Source organism: Pelodiscus sinensis, chromosome 4, assembly GCF_052426305.1.
Source record: "Pelodiscus sinensis isolate ZL-2025 chromosome 4, ASM5242630v1, whole genome shotgun sequence".
Classification (NCBI taxonomy): Eukaryota; Metazoa; Chordata; order Testudines; family Trionychidae; genus Pelodiscus; species Pelodiscus sinensis.
In genome coordinates, this window is record NC_143055.1 from 45,260,266 (window position 1) to 45,282,624 (window position 22,359).

Here is a 22,359-nt window from a genome sequence, read left to right on the forward strand (position 1 = left end):
CGGAACAAGGCGCGCTGGCGGCCCCAGCCCCGGCCCAAGGGCACACGCTGGCGCTGGGTGCAAGGGCATCCCAGTCCCCTAGCATGCCCCCGGATGCGCGGCCCTGCCCTTGGGCGCCTGGCGCGTGAGTGGCCCCACCTCCTGGGCGCCCAGGAGCCTCTAAAGGTTGGGGACCACTGTCCTAAACCTTGGGACTTGAGAACAGTTACTCACTGCCTTGCGCATAGGTTGTCAATGGATTGAGCCCTATCTCCTTGTCTACTTCCACCTCTTCATCACTAACATCTTCCTGTGGACTAAGTCCTGTTTCTGATTCTGGGCTGTGAGAAGTATCCACACTTTCCTTGGGTGTAGACGTGGTGTCCCCACCCAGGATTGCATCCAGTTTTTTATAAAAATGGCATATTTTGGGTGCAGGACCAGACCAGCTCTTTGCCTTCTGGTATGGCTGCTGGAGTTCCTTTATTTTGGCTCTGCGTTGTAGGGTATCTTTGCACAAAGAATTTGAGTAATGTGACCGTACATGTCCCAGTTCATATGGGTCACTGGAAGCTGTGATTGCACTGATTCTTCACCCCACACATTGATAAGATCCAAAAGCTCTGAGGTGCTCCAAGTAGGAAAGCGTATTGAATGATAGCCACCTCTTTGCCTGAGAAGATGCCGCGAGGACCACTACACAATGAGCCAGACACCAGGAAATGGATTTTAAAGTTCCTGGGGTTTGCAGGTGGCAGGGGTGAATCTGTTTACCTGTTTACATGGCTGCAGAGGAGCAAAGTTCAAAGCACTGCCCAGAGTGGTTAATTGGGCAGTGTGGGAAACATGCCGGAGGTCAATAAACTTGATAAAGAACCTACTGTAGTGCACAATGCATATTGTCAACAGGGAAGGGGAGAGAAGAAAGTCCATCGTGAAGCTGGAAGTTTTTTATTGCCCAAACTGGCTGCTTGTTGCAACTTTGTTGCGTTGCAATGTGAACACTCTCTGGGCTTTGTTGTCAGAAAAGGTTTTTGGCAACAAAACTTGCCAGTGTAAACAAAGCTTTAGTTCTGTTTGAAAGTAGCAAAAAGGAAGCAGAAACTGCAATTTTTCAGCAGTCAGTGAGCAAGAGTATCCAGCTCCCTATGAGTACTGCTACACCCACAAAGTTGATGTAGAAAGTACATAGCCATACCATAGAGTGACTTGGAGACCATCTGCAAGCTTGTGAATGGCCTGGTAGCACCTTACAGACTAACAAAACATGTAGATGGTATCATGAGCTTTTGTGGGTACAGCCCACTTTTTTAGTCTGGCCATCTGAAGAAGTGGGCTGTGCCAACGGAAGCTCATGATACCATCAACATGTTTGTTAGTCTGTAAAGTGCTACCAGACCATTTGTTTGCTGTTTTTTTTCTGTAACAGACTAACTCGACTACCCCCCCAAAGCTCCTGTGTAAGCTTGTGGTATTTAGAGCAGCTTGTTTTACCTTCCCCTGATACTATGGCTGGCGTAGATCTGGCTAGAAAAATAACTACCTCCCTGACCTCTTTGCTATTTCCAGTAGAATCAAAGTGCATCAGAAAATCTGATTCCATAAATACTGGCATGTGAGATATCATCAGACCCTGCTGTTACCTATACTGGGTCATTTCAAACAAAGTGGTGTACAGTATTTGTAGAGTGAGTACAACCATTGTGGAAATGAACTGCAATAGCATTTAACAGCTAGATGCTTCCCCAAAACACCGGAAAAGACAGCTACTCTAATGAAAAGCATACAATCTAAACAGTTTATTTTTAAGAATTGTGCCTTGAGCAATTATTTGCTATTTAATATACACATTACCATAGTAATAAAATAAAGATTCAAAAGATTCTTTTATAGAGCATGTTAGCATTCCTTACTAATTCCTGCAAAATCCAGATCCATTTTTAATTGCAAATATTGTACAGGTAAGCGTTTCATTGCTCCCATCTATGTATCCACTCTGTACATTTCTAAAATAATTGAAAAAAATGTTTTCCTTTATTCAAGGACTGAGGCACACAAATGCTAATGTAGGGCTCCGAGGGGAAATACAGTTCTCCTGCATATTTGAGAAAATATGAAGACCTTTCAAGGAAATCTAATAAACATAATAATCACAGCCTGCTGACACTAAGAAAAAAGGACCTCATTTGCTCTTTCTTTTATGCAGCGATTTACTGGTCCCTGCTGATTTCCAAATTGGATCACTGTAGTAAATTATCCATGCCAGTACCTGTGAAAGTAAGCTCTGGGATCCATATTTGTTTTGTGTTCTGCTTAAATCAGCAAAAATAATAAATTTGATGGTATGAAATTGGAGGTATCAAGGGCTTTCTTCAACGAATGAGCAAAATGTCTCCAGTTGTAATTTATTGTGACTCTTTTTCACTGTGTGCTTTGTACATCTAATATTTATTTCAACACAAATTAAATTGCTCTCTCCTATATTGTCACATCTGTGGTGGTATTTGTTGTCAATACCAAATTGTGTAATATTTTTCCTAGATTCAAAGCAATCTTACAATGTTTAGTTGCAAAGGAACATTTGCTACTAGAACTTGGATTTTTAGTATAGTTCTAGTTAGAAACTTTAAATATAAAATGTCCTCTTGTTTACCAAACAATGCAAAATATTGAGAACCATTGTAATTTATTGTTCTATTTAATGGTGGAAATGAAGAACTAAGTTCAAAATCTCAAATGTCAGTAGAGACTTATGGATCATCAGTTTGGACCTGTGCTGATTTCTCTCTGTTAAATATTTAGGCCCCAGTCCTGCACTCGTGTATGCACATGCTTAACCTTACTACTGTCAGTTGTCCTATTGCTTTCAAGTTGTGTGTATGTATAAGGCTATGTCTACACTACATGCTTCTTGCACAAGAAGCCTTTTGCGCAAGAGTTTTTGTACAAAAACTTCTTGCACAAGAGCACTTCCACACCTCAAAGCACATTGCAAAAGCGATGTGCTTTTGCACAAGAGACCATTCACACTGCATGGATGCTCATGCGCAAGACAGCTCTGATAGTCATCAGAGCACTTGTGCTTTTTTCCATAGGGGTTTCTTGCGCAAGAAATCCCTCTGGAACGTCCACACTTGCCTTTTTGTGCAAGAACTCTTGCATCCTGTCCTGCATCCTGCTGTCACTACCAGCCTTGGCATGCTGTGTCCCAGAGACCCCTGACTTAAACTGACAACCTCCCATTTCCCCAGATCTTGCCCCACCACTCCCAGTGCTCCCTGATCCTGCCCCACAACCCCCTGATGCCCTGTGCTCCACTAACTCCATGACTGCCTGTTGTGCCAAACCCTGATCCTGCTCCACTGACCCTGCAACTGCCTGTTCCACAAGCTCTGAAGCCCCCTGACCCTGCTTAGACATCCTCAGGTCTGCTGCCCTGCTAAGATATAAGAACGGCCATACTGGGTCAGACCAAAGGTCCATCTAGCCCAGTATCCTGTCTGCCGATAGTGGCCAATGGCAGATGCCCCAGAGGAAATGAACAGAACAGGAAATCGTCAAGCAGTCCCTCTCCCGTCACCCGTTCCCAGCCTCTGACAGAGAATCTAGGGACACCATTCCTACCCACGCTAACCTCCATGAATTTATCTAGTTCTTTCTTAAACTCTGCTAAGAGAGAGAAGCATCAGCTGCACCGTATATGGCTCCATAACCACTAACTGCAACCCACCTCCTCTTGCCTTTTGACCTCTAACCCCAGCCCTTCCCCCTTAAACCCTAACCCCAACCCATCCCCTTACTCCCCTAATACACTTTGACCCCATCCTTACACCCTGTGCCTTTTGACCTCTTAACCCTACAGTCCATGCCAACACCCTCTTGTCCTGTGACCGCACCATGCCTTCACGCAACACTCCTTTGCCTCCACCCCACCCCACCCCCACACTCCCAAGAGCAAGGCTGCTTCCTTTAGGGAGTGTGGCTGTTACTGCCTCATGGGTTGGGAGAGCGTCTGTTGGCAGTGTGCACACCCCCTCCTCCTCTACTCCCCCTCCATCTCTAAGTGCATCTCGCGCCCCCATTGATAGAGGCGGCAGGGTAGCATGGAGCCCCGGCTGGGCCACCATCTTACCTGGGTGGGAGAGGGGAGGAGAGAGGGAGGCACCTCCTGCTCTACTTCCTCCTGCCACCACCTCAGCCCCAGCACTGCCACTAGGCAAAATCAGCTGCCATGGCTGCTGGAGCTGAAGCTGGCTGTTGTGTGACGGCTCTGGGGACTAGGATGAGCCCCAGCCACTACAACCAGCTGGCTTCAGCTCCAGCAGCTGCAGTGACCCGGCAGCCAGCATCAGTCCATGGACAGGTGGTTGGGAACCACAGGTGTAATAGGTCCAACTTTCACTTTTTCATATCAGAGAAGACATTTGCAGCGATCTTTTTTGTAACAGTCCATTTGCTTTCTGGCTAAGATATGACCTGAACACAAAATTCTTTGTTTCTAAAGATGTCTTCCTATCATGGGATACAAGCTTAAAATAACTAATGAAGAATTATTTATGTTCAGCATTCTGGGTAAAATCCTGTCTCTGAAATTGAATAGGAAATTTCACCCTAAAACTTGAGGGCTGTGTCTAGACTGGCAAGTTTTCCCGCAAAATCATCTGCTTTTGCGGAAAAACTTGCCAGCTGTCTACACTGGCCGCTTGAATTTCCAGAAAAGCACTGACGATCTCATGTAAAATCATCAGTGCTTTTCTGGAAAAACTATGCTGCTACTGTTCGGGCAAAAGTCTTTTTCCGAAAGACTTTTGCGCAAAAGGGCCAGTGTAGACAGCATAGTACTGTTTTCCGCAAAAAAGCCCCGATCGTGAAAAAGGCGATCGGGGCTTTTTTGTGGAAAACCACATCTAGATTGGCCACGGACGCTTTTCCGCAAAAAGTGCTTTTGCGGAAAAGCATCCTGCCAATCTAGACGCGCTTTTCCGAAAATGCTTTTAACGGAAAACTTTTCCGTTAAAAGCATTTTCGGAAATTCATGCCAGTGTAGACGTAGCCTAGCTGTGTCTATGCAGAGCATCAATCTGAGAATTCCTGTCAGCATGGAGAAGGGTGCAGCATCCATGTGGATGCTCGTGGGTGGCTAGCCAATTTGGTGTTGGTAAAGAAAGCTGTTGTCCTGGAGAGGTATGTTGCTATTGAGAGGATTCTGCTGTCTTGGGTCGTAAAGCTTGGCAACACACAGCAGGTTACTGTCAGCTTTGAGCACCTGGGGTTTCCAAATTGTAACCAGTGATGAAACACTATCATCTACCCTATTACCAGAGCCAGGCCTCAGAATTCATCAGCAGAAAGGGGTATTTTCCCATGATCATGCAAAACCTGATTAAACTCCATTCTTGCAATAGCCAACAACTTGTCTGTGCTGCTCCATCTCTGTTTTTTGTTTTTGTTTTGCTTCTTTCTTATTCCATAATTATGAGTTCAAATACAGAAGTAGCTGACAGTAGGAAAATTAGAGTGGACTGTCCAGATATAATTTTTGCATTGCAGGAAATGGCACATCAGAAAAAAATATTTTAAAAACTGCTTCCATCTCTTTTGGAATTTGAATGAGACCCTTCAGAGATTATAAACGTTTGAATAATTCCTAGCCAATCACATTCTTTCAGATATCATTAAACATAGGAGAATGCTTCCTCACAATATAGGGAATTTTTTCGGGTCAACTTTGTTTATTTTTTAAGTTTGTCAACATAGCAATATGTCAGCTGAACATTCATATACCAGTTTACACTCTAAATTATAGTGGAGAAAACCTACTCTACCTTTACTGCTTTGCAGTTTACTAACTGCTATTTTAGTGTTTAACTCAACTACAGTACATCTAGTACTTATTGACACAGCATTTGTTGCAGTACTAGTGATACATTCAGTATAGCAGTGATTAGGCTATTGAGATGGATGTTAATATTATTTTATCTAAGTATCTTAGTTCAGTCTGCCTCCACCACATTACAGCAATACTTAAATTGGTAACATTGCCCACTGGCAGACAGTGAAAAGTTATGTGCCAGTGAACATGCCATTATTCAAAATCCAATTGTGTAAGCATAGTAATTCTTTTGTATACAACTTTGCTGTGGATTATCAGATACATCAATTATTCAAACCATTGCCAAGTTTATCTTCTGATTAGTTCCACCGACATGTTTCCCACAGTGATGCAGACTAAGAGTAGTATACAAAAGAATATTTGGCAGACTTATATAAATGAATATCTAAGAATTTGGAATGTCCTCAAAGCTGTCAAAAGGCTTGCATGAAAACATAATCTGAATTCATATTGACTTCAGTGGGATTACTTAAATGTTTAAATGAAATTCATGTGTATGCAAGAATGGGGCCTACTTTAAGATAAGACTCAAAGAACCAGGTATCATCAACACAAGGGGAAAGAAAGATGGTATAATGAGGGTGAGAACAACATGATTATGCAATCAGTGGGGAGGTTAATATGTGTCTCTTGCAAGGCAATTATGTTTATATTTGTTCATTTAAGCAATAGCTGTAGCCTTAAGGCAGTAAATTTTGAGAGAAGGTGGAGCTGTGGCAGAAAATATCAATAGAGCTTCTATATACTTATTTTCAGTATTTAGCCACGGTGCAAGTGTGCTGGTATGGTAGGCTGAAGAAGCACTTTTTTTTAAGCTGGTATACCAGAAAGACTCACTCCAGGCCATCCCCAGCCCCTCTATTAGCTGCCATGGTTTTGTTATGGGGCTGGGAGCGCTATAGCAGCCAGAGGGAGTTGCCCTTCCCAACAGGAAAAATAACACAATTTTGAGCCCTGTTCGGAACAGAGAAGAGGCAGCTCTGTGGTGGGTCGAGGTCTGGGGCTGGAATTTATGTTCCTTTTCCCGCTGTCTGTCCCAGCAGGGAAAAGAGCAGAACTGCCAGCATGTCCTCTGGCTGCCCTACCGCCTCCAACCCCCTTTCATCCCAGATGTGGGATAGGGAGGAAGGGGAAGAGCATGGGGGTCCCGGGCTGGGGCAGAGTCATGTCAGGATCATGTCTCCCCTCAACTTGTGTGCTTTTCCTCCCTACTGGCAAGAAATGTTGTTCTCTTGCTCCATTTGGTATTTAAGCAGATTTCAAACATTACAAAATAGATTAGTTGATGCTATTATTGCTATTTGCAGCAGCATAGTCTGGCAGACACAGATTGATCTCAGGCTAGATGCGCATTATGGAGGAACATCGTCTTAAGGTACACAATTCCAGCTAGCTAGAGTAACTAATGTTACTCTAATGTAAAAATGTAGCTAGAGTTGATGTGCCTTAAGCCGAGCTTTGGTACCATCCTCACAGCAGGAGGTGAACAGGAGAAATGCTCCTGTCAATGCCCTTACTCCTCATGAGGAGCAGGAGTACTGGCACCAATGTGGGTACCCTCAGTGTTCAATTTAGCAGGTCTTTACTAGGAAAGGCTGTGGATGTGATATACCTGGACTTTATCAAAGCTTTTGATACGGTCTCCCATAGTATTCTTGCCAGGAAGTTAAAGAAGTATGAATTGGATAAATGGACTGTAAGGTAGTGTGATGGGGCGCCTCCGCCCCGCACTGTAAGCCCCTCCAGAACGCCGAAGCGGGAAGGCGGGGGGTTTGCGGGGCTGGGACGGACAGCCACGGAGTACCCCGTTTGGGGATGAGCGGAGGTCCAGGCGAGCGGCAGAGTGGGAGATACAGTCCGTCAGCTCCCGGGGACGCCATCCCCAAGAGCCAGGAAGGAACGCATGTGGATGACGTCATTGGGGACGTTATCCCAGGGAGCCGGGAGGGGACGCCTGGGGACGACCTCATTGGGGACATCACCACAAAGGGCCAGGAGGGGAATTTAAAAAGGGCCTCCGGAAGCCGGAAGGGGGGAGAAGACGTGGGGGAAAAACGCGGGCATCCGGAGACCAGAGAGGACGGGAACAGGAGCAGGTACTGCAGGGACACCTAGGGTGAGCTCTAACCCGGGTCTCCCGGGTCGTTGTGGTTGCGACGTTGGGGAAAGAAGTGGCCCAGGGCAGGGGCACGGAACCTGTGAGCGGGGGAGTTTAGGGGTTACAACCCCCTCCGCTGGGTAGGGACGTGGGCTCTTGGTCAGGGTTTGGAGTGAGGGCGGGCCCGAACCCCTTTCCCCTGCTGCCCGAAATTGGAAACCAGCATTGTGAGGGAGGATCTGCACTCGGAGTGAACCGTGAACTACAGAATTAAATAAAATATGTAAATAGTATTGAGCACAAAGGGGAGAAATCGGGGTGCGGACGCAAACCCCCTTGGGGAATTTCTAACAGGTGGATAGAAAGCTGACTAGATCGTCAGGTTCAATGGGTAGTGATCTATGTCTGGTTGATGTTTGGTATCAAGCGGGGTGCCCTAAGTGTCCGTTCTGGGGCTGATTTTGTTCAATATCTTTATTAATGACGTAAATGAGGGTATGGATTGAACACTCAGCAAGTTTGAGGATGCACTAAGCTGGGGGAGGAGAGGTAGATACATTGGAGGGTAGGGATAGGGTCAAGAGTGACCTAGACAAATTGGAGGATTGGGCCCAAAGAAATCTGATGAGGGTCAATAAGGACAAGTGCAGAGTCCTGGCGTTTGGGACGGAAGAATCCCAAGCACTGTTACAGGCTGGGGACCGACTGCCTAAGTAGCAGTTCAGCAGAAAAGGACCTGGGGATTACAGTGGATGAGAAGCTGGATATGAGTCAACAGTGTGCCCTTGTAGCTAAGAAGGATAACAGCATATTGGGGTGCATTAGTAGGAGCATAGTCAGCAGATCTAGGTAAGTGATTATTCCCCTTTATTCAGCACTGGTGAGACTGTGTCCAGCTCTGGCCCTCTCCATTACAAAAAGGATGTGGACACACTGGAGAGAGTCCAGTGAAGGGCAACAAAAATTATTAGGGGGCTGGAACACTCGATTTATGAGCTTCAGAGAGGAAAAACTTAAAAAACAACAAATAGTCTTGCAGCACCTTAAAGACTAACAAAACATGTAGATGGTTTCATGAGCTGTCATGGCTGCAACCCACTTCTTCAGAGGCTAAGGGATTAGGGCTTATGTAGTCTACAGAAGAGGGGGGATTTGATAGCAGCCTTTAACTACACGAAGAGGAGTTCCAATAAGGATGGAAAGAAGTTGTTCTCAGTGGTGACATGATAGAATAAGGAGCAATGGTCTCAAGTTGTAGTGGGGGAGGTCTAGGCTGGGTATTAGGTAAAACTATTTTTCTTGGAGAATGGTGAAGTACTGGAATGGGTTATCTAGGGAGGTGGTGGAATCTTGATTCTTAGAGATTTTTAAGTCCTGGTTTGACAAAGCCCTGGCTGGGATGATCCAACCTTACGATAATATGATTATAAAATCAACTGCTGCAGTGTCCGTCTTCCTGCAAGTGAAGATGTGGCATAAGAAACAGGAACTCCTGATTCTTAATCAATCTCTAGCACTGATTTGCCCTGTGGTAGGTGTATGACATAAACTTGCTGCATCAGGATCCCAGACTCCAAAATGGTAATATATATATATATATATATACTCACCAGCCATTCATAAGATTATTTAAGGTTGTGTGTATCCCTGAATACTAGGTATTACTGTGTGAATATAAAAATATCAACAAACAAATGTGTCAGCCATTGTAACTAGTGACTGTAATACACCAGAATACAGCAGAGGACAATGGAACAAAAAAGCAGTGCTATACCAATGAAAAAATGTTAGGGTATAAGGCTGGGTAACTTTATTCATGAAAAATGTGTAGTCCCCTGATTGTCTTTATACTGTTGACAAGTTGAATCTATAGTGAAAATGAGGGAAGCAGCAGCCCCTTATTAGCCATAACCGCAGGGGCTCTGATCCTGACAATACAAGTTTACGCACCTGATTAATTCCAATGACAATCAGTGATGCAGGCCCATGGCTAGCATTGCCAGGTGTCCAGTATTTTCATCTCCTGTCTGATAAAAAAAATCAGAAAATACCAGACACCTAAAATGTCTGGTATTTTCTGATTTTTTTCCTGGCCAGGGGGTGAAAATCCTGGGTGGTTACCAGGTTCCGCAGGGCAGCTATCCGACCCGGAGCAGAAAGACAAGTTGGTGGATGGCCGCTGGCAACCTGTTAGGACCAAAAAGCCTGTAAAGCATTTCTTAAACGGGCTATGTTGGTTTTTTAAAAATTTTTTAGCTTAACTCTCCAGGTCCCTTCTTTTTTTTTTTTTTTTTTGCTCAATAACTTTGGTCTCCCCTTTTTTCTCCTCAACAGAATTTTTCCCCAGTGTTTTATTTTGGGGTGTCCGGTATTTTTAGTTAAGCCATCTGGCAACCCTACCCCGGTCAAATTTTATCTGCCAGGCAGATCCCCCACAATCCTGTTCTTGCTAAGACAGGAGAGGAGCAGCTCTGGTGGGAATCGCTACGGAGCCTTTCCAAAGCGCAATGACTCAGGCCTTCTGTGTATGAAAGATCTGGGGCAGTGCGGGCCGCACGGTACCCAGCACGGTAGCACGTTTCTATCCTGTGAGCAAAAACCTGGTGATCGCCGCCAATTCAGGGCAGGCGAGGGCAGCGACTCCCGCGCAAGGCAGGCGAGTCAGTGGCCGCGCAGACCAGACCCCGGCGCTTCGAACCGCTGAGAACCTCACAAAGAGCCGCCAGCGGCATTCGAATCGCGCGCGCTCCGCCTAGCGTTTCCGCGAGAGAGCAGGCGCGTGTCCGGGATCCGCCGCGGCCCCTCCGTGCGCACCGTTTACATCCGGGTCCCGCGGCTCCTCCCTCTCTCGCTGCCGCTCTGGTCTCCGGAGGGGCCGCCCCCCAGCCGGCTGGCCGGCGCCGGGCGCTCCAATGAGAGCGGCTGCTGCTCCCTGTCCCGCGGAGCCAGGCGGCGCCGGCCGGAGCCCGGGCCCTGCGTGCGTGATTCCGGCCAGCAGAAGAGGATGATGCCGGCTCTGGCCGCCCAGCGGCGGGGATGGCGCTGCTTCTCCCGGCTGTACCTGCGGGGCCAGGCGGCGCAGCTCAGCGGGGTCTGCCACGGTGAGTGGGGGCAAGCGGGGCCCTCTCGCCCAGGCCGCTCAACCGTGCCCGGCCGGTTACACGGCTCCCCAGGGCCCTGCTGCCTCCCACTGGGGTCAGGGCTCCCCGCCCCTCTAACCGGTCCCGCCTAGACCGCCCCATAGTCTCATATTTCCGAAACTCTCTTCGAGGCTTGTCTGCCCCACTCCATGATCCTCCATCCTCTCATTTGGAACTTGGGCCCCTTAAACTGTGTCCAGTTCTGGGCGCCACATTTCAAGAAAGATGTGGAGAAATTGGAAAGGGTACAGAGAAGAGCGACAAGAATGATTAAAGGTTTAGAGAACATGACCTATGAAGCCAGGCTTCATGAACTGGGCTTGTTTAGTTTGGAAAAAAGAAGATTAAGGGGGGACATGATAGCGGTTTTCAAATATCTAAAAGGGTGTCACAAGGAGGAAGAAGAAAATTTGTTCCTCTTGGTTTCTGAGGACAGGACAAGGAGTAATGGGCTTAAAGTGCAGCAGGGGAGGTTTAGATTGGACATTAGGAAAAAATTCCTAACTGTCAGGGTGGTCAAATATTGGAATAAATTGCCAAGGGAGGTGGTGGAATCTCCCTCTCTGGAGATATTTAAGAACAGGTTAGATAGACATCTGTCAGGGATGGTGTAGATGGAGCTTGGTCCTGCCTTGAGGGCAGGGGACTGGACTCGATGACCTCTTGAGGTCCCTTCCAGTCCTATGATTCTATGAAACGCCATTCATCTGAAGAAGTGGCTTGTGCCCATGAGAGCTCCTGACACCATCTACATTTTTGTTAGTCTCTATAGTGCTATAGGACTAGTTCTTGTTTTTTAAGTTTTTCTGTTACAGACTAACATGGCTATGCCTCTAAAATATCGTCTCACCGTTTACCCAAACCCAGTGACTTTTTAATTGCTTTCCCTTATTCCCGTTTGTTCCTTAACCTCACATTTTCAGAGCACCCTCTAACCTTCCACAATTCTATCATAAATGCCATCTCACAGGCCCTGAGTTTCACTTTTTGTCTGCCTGCTGTGCTCAATGGAGCACCCTTAGTGTTTTTTTTATATTGATTTCATTTAAAAATTGCCTGTCTGCAGTGATGTGTTGCCAACAGCCTATTTCCTCTTGAAATTGACTGATGTAATCTGTTTGGGATGAGGCAAAAAGTACTGACTAAAATAATACATTGGATAATACATTTGAGGAAACAGTCCTGCACTAATGCTAAGGGGATATGTTATGTGACTTAAAAGGTCTTTAAAAAAAATCCAAACTTCTGTGAAAAGGAAGTAGTAGAGTAAATTACATGTCTTCCTGAAGATTAGATACTTAATCTTTGTGGTGTTTAAGGTCACATTGGTAACTTGCAGAAACCCAATATCTGTAATAAAAACATTTTTATATTTTCTTGTGTGTATAACTTTGCAGGGAAAGTTCAGAAATTGTTCTTTGTCCTTTTAATTCACTACCAATAAAAACCTGCACCTGGTCAGTTTTATGATCATCTGAGTAGTTTAGTAGGAGAAGAGCTTGTTTGAGTATGTGTAGGTAACATTTTAGAGTGATCCTCCCTACTTTGATCAGTAGCTCTAACTCTGAACACAGGACTTTGAAGCACTGTAGCTAGTTTCTTGTGCTTTAGAGGGTAGCTGAGTTAATCTGTTAGAGAAAAAAACAACAAATGTTCTGGTAGCACAAATGCTGTACTGCTATTTTATATAAAAAGTTGGTTTACTCTTGATTAAACTTTCTTGTGTGTAGTACAGTTTCTGAAAAGACTACAGTTTGAAGCAAGAATGTAATGGCTGAATTTTTTTAATCCATTATCAGAAGGTGTTTTCTTTGACTGAATGTGGAGTGAGAATGTAAACTAGCTGACTACCCCATAAGCATGTGCTTTTCAGGTAGTCGAGTAGTGACTTGAATAGTTGCTCCCTCGCTGCCTCTATGAGAGAGGCAGCAAGGCGGATGAGCAGAAGAGGGAGTTAGAAGCCAGTTCTCTCTTCCTCCCCTCCCCCCCGCACCATCTGGGGAGGCAGAGGCATAGCAGGGGAGCCGGTGGAAGCTGGGAATCAGCTCTATAAATCAGCTTTATAAATGTAGCAGAGGCTCTTAATACACTTAAAAAGCAGAGGCACAGCATCTGGAACTGGGCGGGAGCTGGGAATCGTGTATTAAAAGGTGCAGAGAGCCACAGCAGGGTTCGCTCCCACGGCTGTGGCTCTACAGTTTCTCCCTTATTGACTAATCGAGTAGTTGATGGAAATTCCATCGACTACTCGGTTAGCTGATTACATGCAATTTAACATCTTTCATGTGGAGGAGTCAGTGTGGGTTGGAGGCTCTGTTGCCTGCATACATACAGAGCAGTTTGCAGAATCTGCCCATGTGAAACTTATTCTGAGATGAGAGCCTTAAATTGTATGATCCATGAGAGTATGGGCACTAAAAATGCTTAGTTTTGTTTTAAAATAGTTGCAATAATCTTTCATCTATCTCTTCAAAAGTGGAAAAGCTAGATATATTTACTTAACTTCTTTAATGAATATGAATCTTAACATTTTTGAAATACATTAGTGACCTTTAAAGTACACGTAAATTTAGGCAAATAAAATCTAAACTTTGGACAATAGTTTTAAAAACTTTCTCAATAGTACAGAACTAATCTGTGTGAATATTATGAGCAACTAATTTGTAGGAGGGATGCTGTTAAATAAAAATGCCACCATAAATATAGAAACATTCAAAATAGAGAGGGGTTTAAAAGCATGCACTTGTCAAGTACGATAAAGTGGTGTTTCTTTAACTTCTTAATTTGTTAAACATGTGTGACTGGGTGCGGTCACAGGAGATCTCTTGGGACATGCCTCCTGGAAGGCTGACAAGGCCACTGACACTTGCCTTCCTACTCTCTGGAGCTTCTTACTGCTCAGTCCTGCTGAGCCAGCTCCCTGGTCTCCCAGAGCCATGGCACTGAGCTGAGATGAATGCCCCTCCCCCCCTCCGGAGAAGCAATGCAGACACTGAACCCCTTCAGGTCCAAGGATAGTGCAGGTTAGGGCGCTGTTTCCTTGGATACTGCTCTTCAAATGGGATCAGAACCCCAAAAGAATTATTTAGGTAAGCCCCCTTTAACGGTGAAAGAGGGAATGTACACATTGATGCCCCCCCCACCAGTAATAATTATTTACACTAGTCTTGATAGTAAGTAGAAGTGATTTTTATTAAGTATAAGCAGTAGGATTTAAGTGGTAGTAAGTGAGAACAGGCGGAGCAAAGTAGATTACAAATTAAAAGTAACAGAAAACACTTAGCTAATTTTAACCCTAAACCCTCAGTACCAATTTATAATCTTGCCCTAAAACTGTTCCTTTTCCAGCTAAGACTTCCAAAACCAGGGCTGTTCCTCACTCTGGGGTCTTTGGTTCCTTCATTGGGGTGTCCAGCCAGTCAAAGACAAAACACCCCTACTTTCCTATTGCTTTTGAAGATTCCCTTTTTGCTTGGGAGGTCACCTGGCCTGTCCCTACCACTGCTAAGACTTAAGGACAAAAGGCTATTTGCATATGATTGCCCAGACACTGAGGCCTCCCAGAAGCAGAACCACCCTTGATGACTTTCCATTTAGAGTACGTCCACACTGCATGCTTATTTCGGAAAAAGCTATTTTGGAAAATATCTTCTGGAATAGCTTATTTTGAAATGGAGTGTCCACACTACAAGGAAGCCTCCAAATTAGTCCAAGGCAGGCTCCCCAAATGTGGACGCGCTATCTTGATTTAGAGCCCCAGGAGGCACTGGGGAGGAGTAACTTAGAATGGCCCTCATGAGGAGCTATTTTGACATAGCAGCAGTGGAGCATCCACACACGCTCTCTTCTAAAAGAACTTTTTCGGAAGAGGTGTTATTCCAATATTGGAAAAGCCTTCCATTATTTCCATTTTCTTTTGAAATAATGCAGTTTCTGTGTGGGTGCTAGTATTGTTTTTCCGGAATAATGGCTGTTTTTCTGGAATAGCGGTGCAGTGTAGACGCACCCTTACACACTTAAAAACAATAAAGCATTTCCTCTTCCATATGTCTAATTTTACACACAAGAATGATACATATTCCAAAATAAGATAAACAGATCCAGTGGATTATGACACGAAGATTGATAGGTCCCATGAGATAACTTGTCTAAAGCATCTTTAAGTTATGTATATTTGTGTCCATAAGTTCATTTCATAAAGCATGGGGGGTCCATCACAATATGTTTAGCAGAGCATATTGAACTTTGACTTTGGGTATTTAAAGGCATTTTATGATCTGAATCAATTTAACATTAATATAACTTATATTTTTTGTATGGTGCTTTTATATTCAGATGTACATCTTGCTGTAGAGCAATACAGTACATTTCCGATAATCTGGCACCTTTAGGACCCAGGGGGTGCTGGATTATCAGATATGCCGAGTTCAGATATTACACCTGAATTGCAGGCCAATATCTATTGCATATTTCATCCATTAGAATATTTGTTTTTAACTGTGGAAAGTGGACTGAAAGGACAAAACTGTTAGAATTATTTTGCTAATAGCTGGGCTGAAGCAGCCCCATAGGCCCAGCATGGGGAGGGCACGGTGTGGTGGTGGGTTGCTTGGGGAGGAAGTGGGAGGGAAGAAGAGTAGTTGAGTTGTTAATTGGTAAGCATTGGCTGATAAGGGTGATGTTTATGGTTAACCATTGACATTCCTAATTGGCATTCTACTCTAATATCCTCTGCCAACTATTTTGCTTGTTATAAAGAGGATTTATGTAGCAGATGATTAGAGTAGTGTTTAATCTAACACCTTTTTGTTTGATTCTCTTCTAAGTTTTCTCATGAGCAGTGTTTCAAAGAGCTAGGCTATGAGAGAAACTTACACAAATACACTGTCATGTTTTTGCTATTATTAAAAATAAACACGAGAGTAAGACAGAAAAACCTTGGGAAATGGGTGAAAGGACTAGTTTTAGCTGTGTAGAACTTATGAAAATAGAGCACACAGGTAAAATAGTGAATATTTATTAAAAGCTAATTTTCACAACTAATATCAGCAACTCTTATTGACATATTTTCCCTCTTTTCTTCTCACACTGAATGTGTAAAACTTTTTTTTCTCCTCTCAGGGCAAGGCTCAATGAAATGTGGAGGTTTTTCTTACATACTGTCATGCAGTCATCTACCAGTACAATCACTGAGTCAAGTGAGAGTTTACACCTCTGATGGTCAGAAAGGGGGCCCTGTATCAGGCCCTGAAGGAACTGTGCACAAAGCTGGAACCGGTATGCATGCTTTACAATTGTATCTATATTAGTAATCCTGTAGCTTATGAATGTATGGGACAGGGTTCTTACCCATTTTATATTTAAAAGGAGCAGATATATTAGAGCATTTATTCAGCAAACAAGTCTGTTAGTTTGCTGTATATAATTAAAAACAGACGGTATTGTAGAATTGAACTCTGTGTTTCTGCGACTCTCTGTTCCAGCAACATCTGTGGTCCAGCAGGATGGACCAGAGAGCCCTAACAGCAGAGATTGCTGGCAGCGGAGCCTGCAGGGCACCAGTGTACACATGACTGGGAGCTGGAGCTGTCACAGCCAGAAGACCTGAGGGCAGCAGTGCCAGGTGGCTGAGAATAGGAGCTCAGCATGGAGGCTGGTGCCCCCTCCTTGTTCCCAGACCTCCTCTCATCTGGTAGACTCTTTTGTCTGGGACTGGTCAGGTCCCACGTCAGAGAGATCCAATTTGTATTGTGCTAAAGATGCAGAATTTGAAAATAGTCACACTTCATTCCAGTTTATCAAGAGCTCCAGTGAATGAACATAGGTTAAAAACTTAGATGCATTTTCATTTTGTAAATAAATATTAAATGTTGGAGAGGGATTGGATGGCTCAAGGGATAGATAATGGGATGCCTCTATAGTTTAGCAGTCTGCTCCTTCCAAATTGGTTGGCCCCAGTTGATTTTATAAAAGTAACTAAAGATTGAATTGGCATAAATAATGAACATTCTGATTAGTAGTATTTTCTTCTGCTCATATTTGAGACAAAATGGTGAGAACTTAAACTGCTGTTTAACTAGTTCTTGTTCTGAGTATAGAGGATTTCGCCCTCTAGAACTGTTAATCTGGCAATGTCCACAGGTATTAAATTATGTACACAATTAGTCGATAAGGGGAGATGCTCTTTTCCGGCATGCCAGGAACTATCTCCGCTGTGGCTCTGAAGTTTAAATGTAGAGTAAAATCTGTGTTACCCAGCACGCTTGGGGCTTAGAGCATTCCGGTTATCTAAAAATTTTGGTTATCTGAGGGTCCCATCAACCTAGGAAAAACCAATGGACAATAATAATAAAACTCATGTTTTTAATATTGGTAGTTTTGTAGCGTGAGGCAGTTGGTCTCACATTTCTATTTTGAGTTAAAAATGATTAGTACTTAAATAAAAAATTGTTAAGCCAATCATGGTAAACCAAGCCAGGCCTGTGCGCCTGAAGATGTGACAGTATTGTAGCTGCGGGCAATGCCCATTAAGAGAGTGCTGGATAACAAAGGTTTCACTGTAGTAGGAACCAGACACCCAGGTTGTGGTGTGAGCAGAGACTGCCGTCTCTGGGACCATTGCAGCTCTGCGTTTTAAATCTTACTAAAGGCTCTTACTAGATTTAAAATGCACAGCCACAGTGGGGGTAGCTCCTGGGGCTGCTGAGGCTCTGCCTCCGCGCCCCTTGCAGAGACGGTGCAGGGCGGAACCAGCTTTTAAGAACTAGTTGACTACTCGACTAGTTGCTTACCTCCCTAATCTTGGAGCCTGTTATCCTCCCAAACAAGCAAGAAGTTCAACCTCTATTGTTCCAGAGCATCATTAGGTCATGGGGTGATGCTCTTATGTTGTCCGAGGTGGACCATCTGAGGTATTTTTTTCCTAGTACTCCTCTGGTATGACAATGCATATAAGAGGCAGCGGTGGGGGTGGGGGTGGAAACGGGGACGGGGATGTGGACAGGAGATGGTGCTTGCGGGCAGCTGAGATGCAGCTTCTGCTGGTGGCAGGCTGGGGCTTGCTGTGGGCAAAGTCAGCTCTGGCAGCAGCCCTTGCTGCAAACGGTCTGGTACTGGGGCAGCCCCTGTTTGTGGTGAACAGGGCTGGCCACCGCAGACAGGGGCTGCTGGACTCAGTGGGAGCCGGGACCAAGCAGTCCTAGCTTGTGCTGGTCTGGGACTCTGCATTTTAAATGTAGTAAGAGCCCAGCAGCTCATACTTCGTTTAAAATGCAGAGCTGTAGCGCGGGTGGATGCTGGAGTTGGCAAGAGTTGGGACTGCTCTGTCCTGGCTCGAGCCAGCTCTTGGAGCTAACCCCACTGCAGCTCTGCGGAGTGATTCTTATTGACTAATTTTGTTGTCAATACAAATTGCAACGACTACACGATTAGTCAGAATCAATTCTGTTCTGACTAGGGATGTTCAATTGTGGTTATTACCCTAATCAGAAAGTGTTCCTGTCAATTTAGACCATCTTCTGTCCCTCAGTGCCAGAGGGTTTATTTTTGTTTTGTTTGCTGCTAGTTTGACTTTCAGCTATCAGTTCCTTTCATTCTCTACTGGAAGGTTATTCTGTAATTTGGTTCTTAAAAGGTGGTCTTAGGATCTTTGTGCCAGTGACAAAACCCCCACTACCATGGGACGTCTGGTAAGAGCTGATCATACCACTTTGATCAACTTTTGAACCAATGGCCACATGTTCCATATTACACTCTCTGTGACGGTTGCTTTTAGTTGCCTATACATTGGCTATGTGGGTGAGCTAAGTGGAACTTGTGTTAAACATGCAGGATGCTTAACTTCAGTATCCAAAAAGATAATGGAGCAACTAAGCAATTGATTTGAAAACATAAGGTGGTAAGTATGTCAGCATGGATTTGTCAAGAACAAGTCATGTCAAACGAGTCTGATAGCTTTCTTTGATAGGATAACAAGTCTTGTGGATGGAGGGAAGTAGTAGATGTGGTATATCTTGACTTTAATAAGGCTTTTGATGCTGTCTCATAAACAGACTAGGGAAATTAAACTTAGATGGAGCTATTATAAGGTGAGTAAAAAACTGTTCCTATATCAGTGGTTCCTAGTTATGATAGAAGAGCATATCGAGTCGGGTTCTGCGGGGATCAGTTCTGGATCCAGTTCTGTTTAATATCTTCATCTATGATTTAGATAATTGCAGAAAGAGAACAATGAAAGTTTGAGGATGATACTAAGTTGGCTGCAAGTGCTTTGGAGGATAGGATTTTAAATTCAAAATGATCTGCACAAACTGAAAAAAGGTCTGAAATAAACAGGATGAAATTCAGTAAGGACAAATACAAAGTACTACGCTTGGGAGAGACCAGTCAATTGCAAGGATACAAAATGTGAAGGAATTACTGCAGAAAAGAATCTAGGGCTCATAGGAGACAACTAGTTAAAACATGACTGGGGATTCAGAAGATTAATTAATGTTTAAAACAATCTCATCATCTTCCTCTAGCTTCTCAGAGATCAACAGTTCTGAATTTTAATACTCCATTCTTTTTCACTGATTCCTTGTGGTTTTTGTCATATCTTCAGAGCAGAGTAATATTTTTTGAAAGGGTACTTAATGCTGTCTGAACAGTCAAATGTAAATCTTGACATTTTATATGTAATTATTTTTTCCAATGAAAGTTTATAGCCTAATCTTTCACTAAATAATGCCACTGAGATATGATTTTGAACACAAAAAAAGTTTATTTGTACAATGGCAGATGCCTTTTGGCAAACACTGGAAGCAAATATGCCAGACAATCCTGTCTGTGCATATGAAGAATGATAGTTTGTCAGTGCCCATTGTCTTTAAGTATGAGCAGAAATTAACAGTAAAGGGTATTTTGTTTATTTTGAACTTAAAAAAAAATGCTGCTGAACAAGCTATTCAGAGAGTAGGTAATGTGTTTCAACAGGAAGTAAAGAGCTTAGTTATTTTTAGGCTTTTTCCAAACACACTTTCTGGAAGATGAGTGTTAATACATTATAAACATTTTTGTTTGTGTGTTTTGTACTGTTGCCTCTGTCTTTCTAAGAAAATACAGTCAGACCATTTTAGGGATGTTAGAGTATAACTGATTAATTGTTTAATCAATAAACTGATGGTTATCTGTTAAAGTATTGGTTACACTCAGCTGGCTCCTGAAGAGGCGCTTTGCTGTGGCAGGGCAGTGAAGCCTTCTCCCGGGGAGAGGAGTCTGGGGGGTAAGAGAGGTTTCAGTGTGGGTTCTGCAGTATAAAGCTTGCTTAAGTTTATGCTGCAGAGCCTGTAGTGCGTGTAACCTCCGAGATTTTCAGCAGTTACATGGTTACCCTATTAAACAATTTTTAACATCCTTAAACCATATTAGACCTTGGTAGTTCCTATCATATCTCAAGGCTACTTGCTTGATTAAGAGTAGTTGTGTAGACAAAGCTTTAAGAATATTTGACTTTTGAATAATTCAAATCAGATGTTAAGTCAGGAGTTTCTCATTAAGCAGCTTAGATCTACTTGAAGAATCCTTAAGGTCTTCTGAGTACTCCAAATTGCTTCAGTTTCAATAAAATTAGTTTTAATTTTGCTAATGATAGCAGATGTCTGGCATACATCCAATGCTATAGTACTAAACATAATGTTAGATCTATTTATTAGAATCATAAGGATTTTATTCTGATGAGACTGAGTTAAGATGGTGATTTTCAGAATAAATATTCAGACATGCATTTGAATAATCTGTCAACATTTCTGGTTATTTTGAACATACTTGATACTATAAGTTGATAATTTGCAGTGAGCCTAGTATCTGGAAATACAGATTTCTACCTTTTGCTAGTTGATGTTCCATTCTCTTTGTAGTAAAAGAACTTTTGATTAGCTGTGTTTTGATGAGGAGTAAGCATATCTTCATATTCCAAAAGCAAACTATTATGCGTTTATTTTCTAGTTTCTGTTCTTCAGAATCTTAACTCTTCTGTTTTAAAAGGTTTTCATGTCTTCAGATAGCTTTTAATCTGTAAACTGAAGCATTTGTGGTATTTTTGGTCAGCAGAAAATATACAGTTTTGAATATTTTATTGTAACTGCAAACCTTAATTTTTATTACTTTTATTACTTATGGTAAAATTTTGCATCAAACTTATTCATAGTTGTAGACATGCAACTGAAAAATTTTTGATTTATGATAATTTTCAAATAGGGGTTTTTACTGTATTGTATGCTAACAGCTTTGTTGAATATCAGATTGCAACTCTTCAGTTGTAACTTAATGTGTATTTATACATTATCAAATTCACATGATCTGAGTATTAACAAATATTGCACAATGAGCTAAACATAGTCAATTTTTAATTAACAAGCAAGTTTCTGTTGGCCTTGCTAACAATATGTAATCCACACACCTAGTGTGATTATTGAGAAATGCAAGTGGTACCTAAACCACAGCAAAAGTTAAGACCAAGAGACCTCTACAGCATGGGCTAGGAGCCACTGCCTTTTAGCTCAAGAGGGTAGAGGCTCCTATACTCTGCTTTTGAGGTCCCAGGTTCAAATCCACCCAGTGGCAATTACAAATATTCTTTCTTCTCATTTAATTAAAATTGTTTACATGTATCAGCAGTGAGGGTTTTTTTGTTTTGTTTTACAGCACGGGATCCTAGCAGTGCAGGTCAAAAACCACTTATATTGCAAGAGCCAATCCAAGTAAAAGGTAAATATATATTATGTTGCAATGTTATAGTTCTTAGTATGGAGTTGTCTTTTAAAGTATCTTTTCAACTTTAGAAGATACAAGACTTGAAGGAAATAATTGAACATTAGGAGGCGCATCAGTCAGTAGGAAGTGTGTATGGTAGTTCTTGTCTTGGGCTTACATAAACATTTGTGGAAAAACATTCCCATGTAACTTTTGGTGTCTGTATTTTAGAGAATGTTTGGGGAAAATGGCGCTACTCAGAAGTGGAGCAAATAATGAGAAATTGTATTGCTGCCATAAACATGGCTTTAATTACCATTTGAAGCTGATTGTTTGTCAGTTGATATATAGCTTTATGATTTGTCTCCCTCATTATCCAGTCTAGTATCTTGGCCTGTCTTACATCTCTTCATGAATGTGTGGTTAACATTTTAAACTCAACATGGGCAAAACAGGTTTTTGGTCTCTTCTTTCACTTCCAGCATCGAGCCCTCCTCTCTCGCTGCTTCCTGTTGTTA

At 43.1% G+C, this 22,359-nt stretch overlaps 1 protein-coding gene across 2 annotated transcripts in view; it reads left to right on the forward strand.

Moving 5' to 3' along the window:
- Window positions 1-10,720: 10,720 nt before the first annotated feature.
- The window catches only part of SLC30A9 (solute carrier family 30 member 9), a 62,951-nt gene continuing 51,312 nt past the window's right edge, over window positions 10,721-22,359 (forward strand). The window contains exons 1-3 of one of the 2 annotated variants that reach the window (XR_012904313.2): window positions 10,721-11,071; window positions 16,232-16,387; window positions 21,794-21,856. Coding sequence is in view for 1 of the 2 variants with exons in the window: in XM_075930514.2 (XP_075786629.2) it covers window positions 10,975-11,071; window positions 16,232-16,387; window positions 21,794-21,856 (316 nt within the window). In the remaining variant the exon portion in view is untranslated. The remainder of the gene's footprint in view (window positions 11,072-16,231; window positions 16,388-21,793; window positions 21,857-22,359) is intronic. The other variant, XM_075930514.2, reaches the window with a different exon arrangement.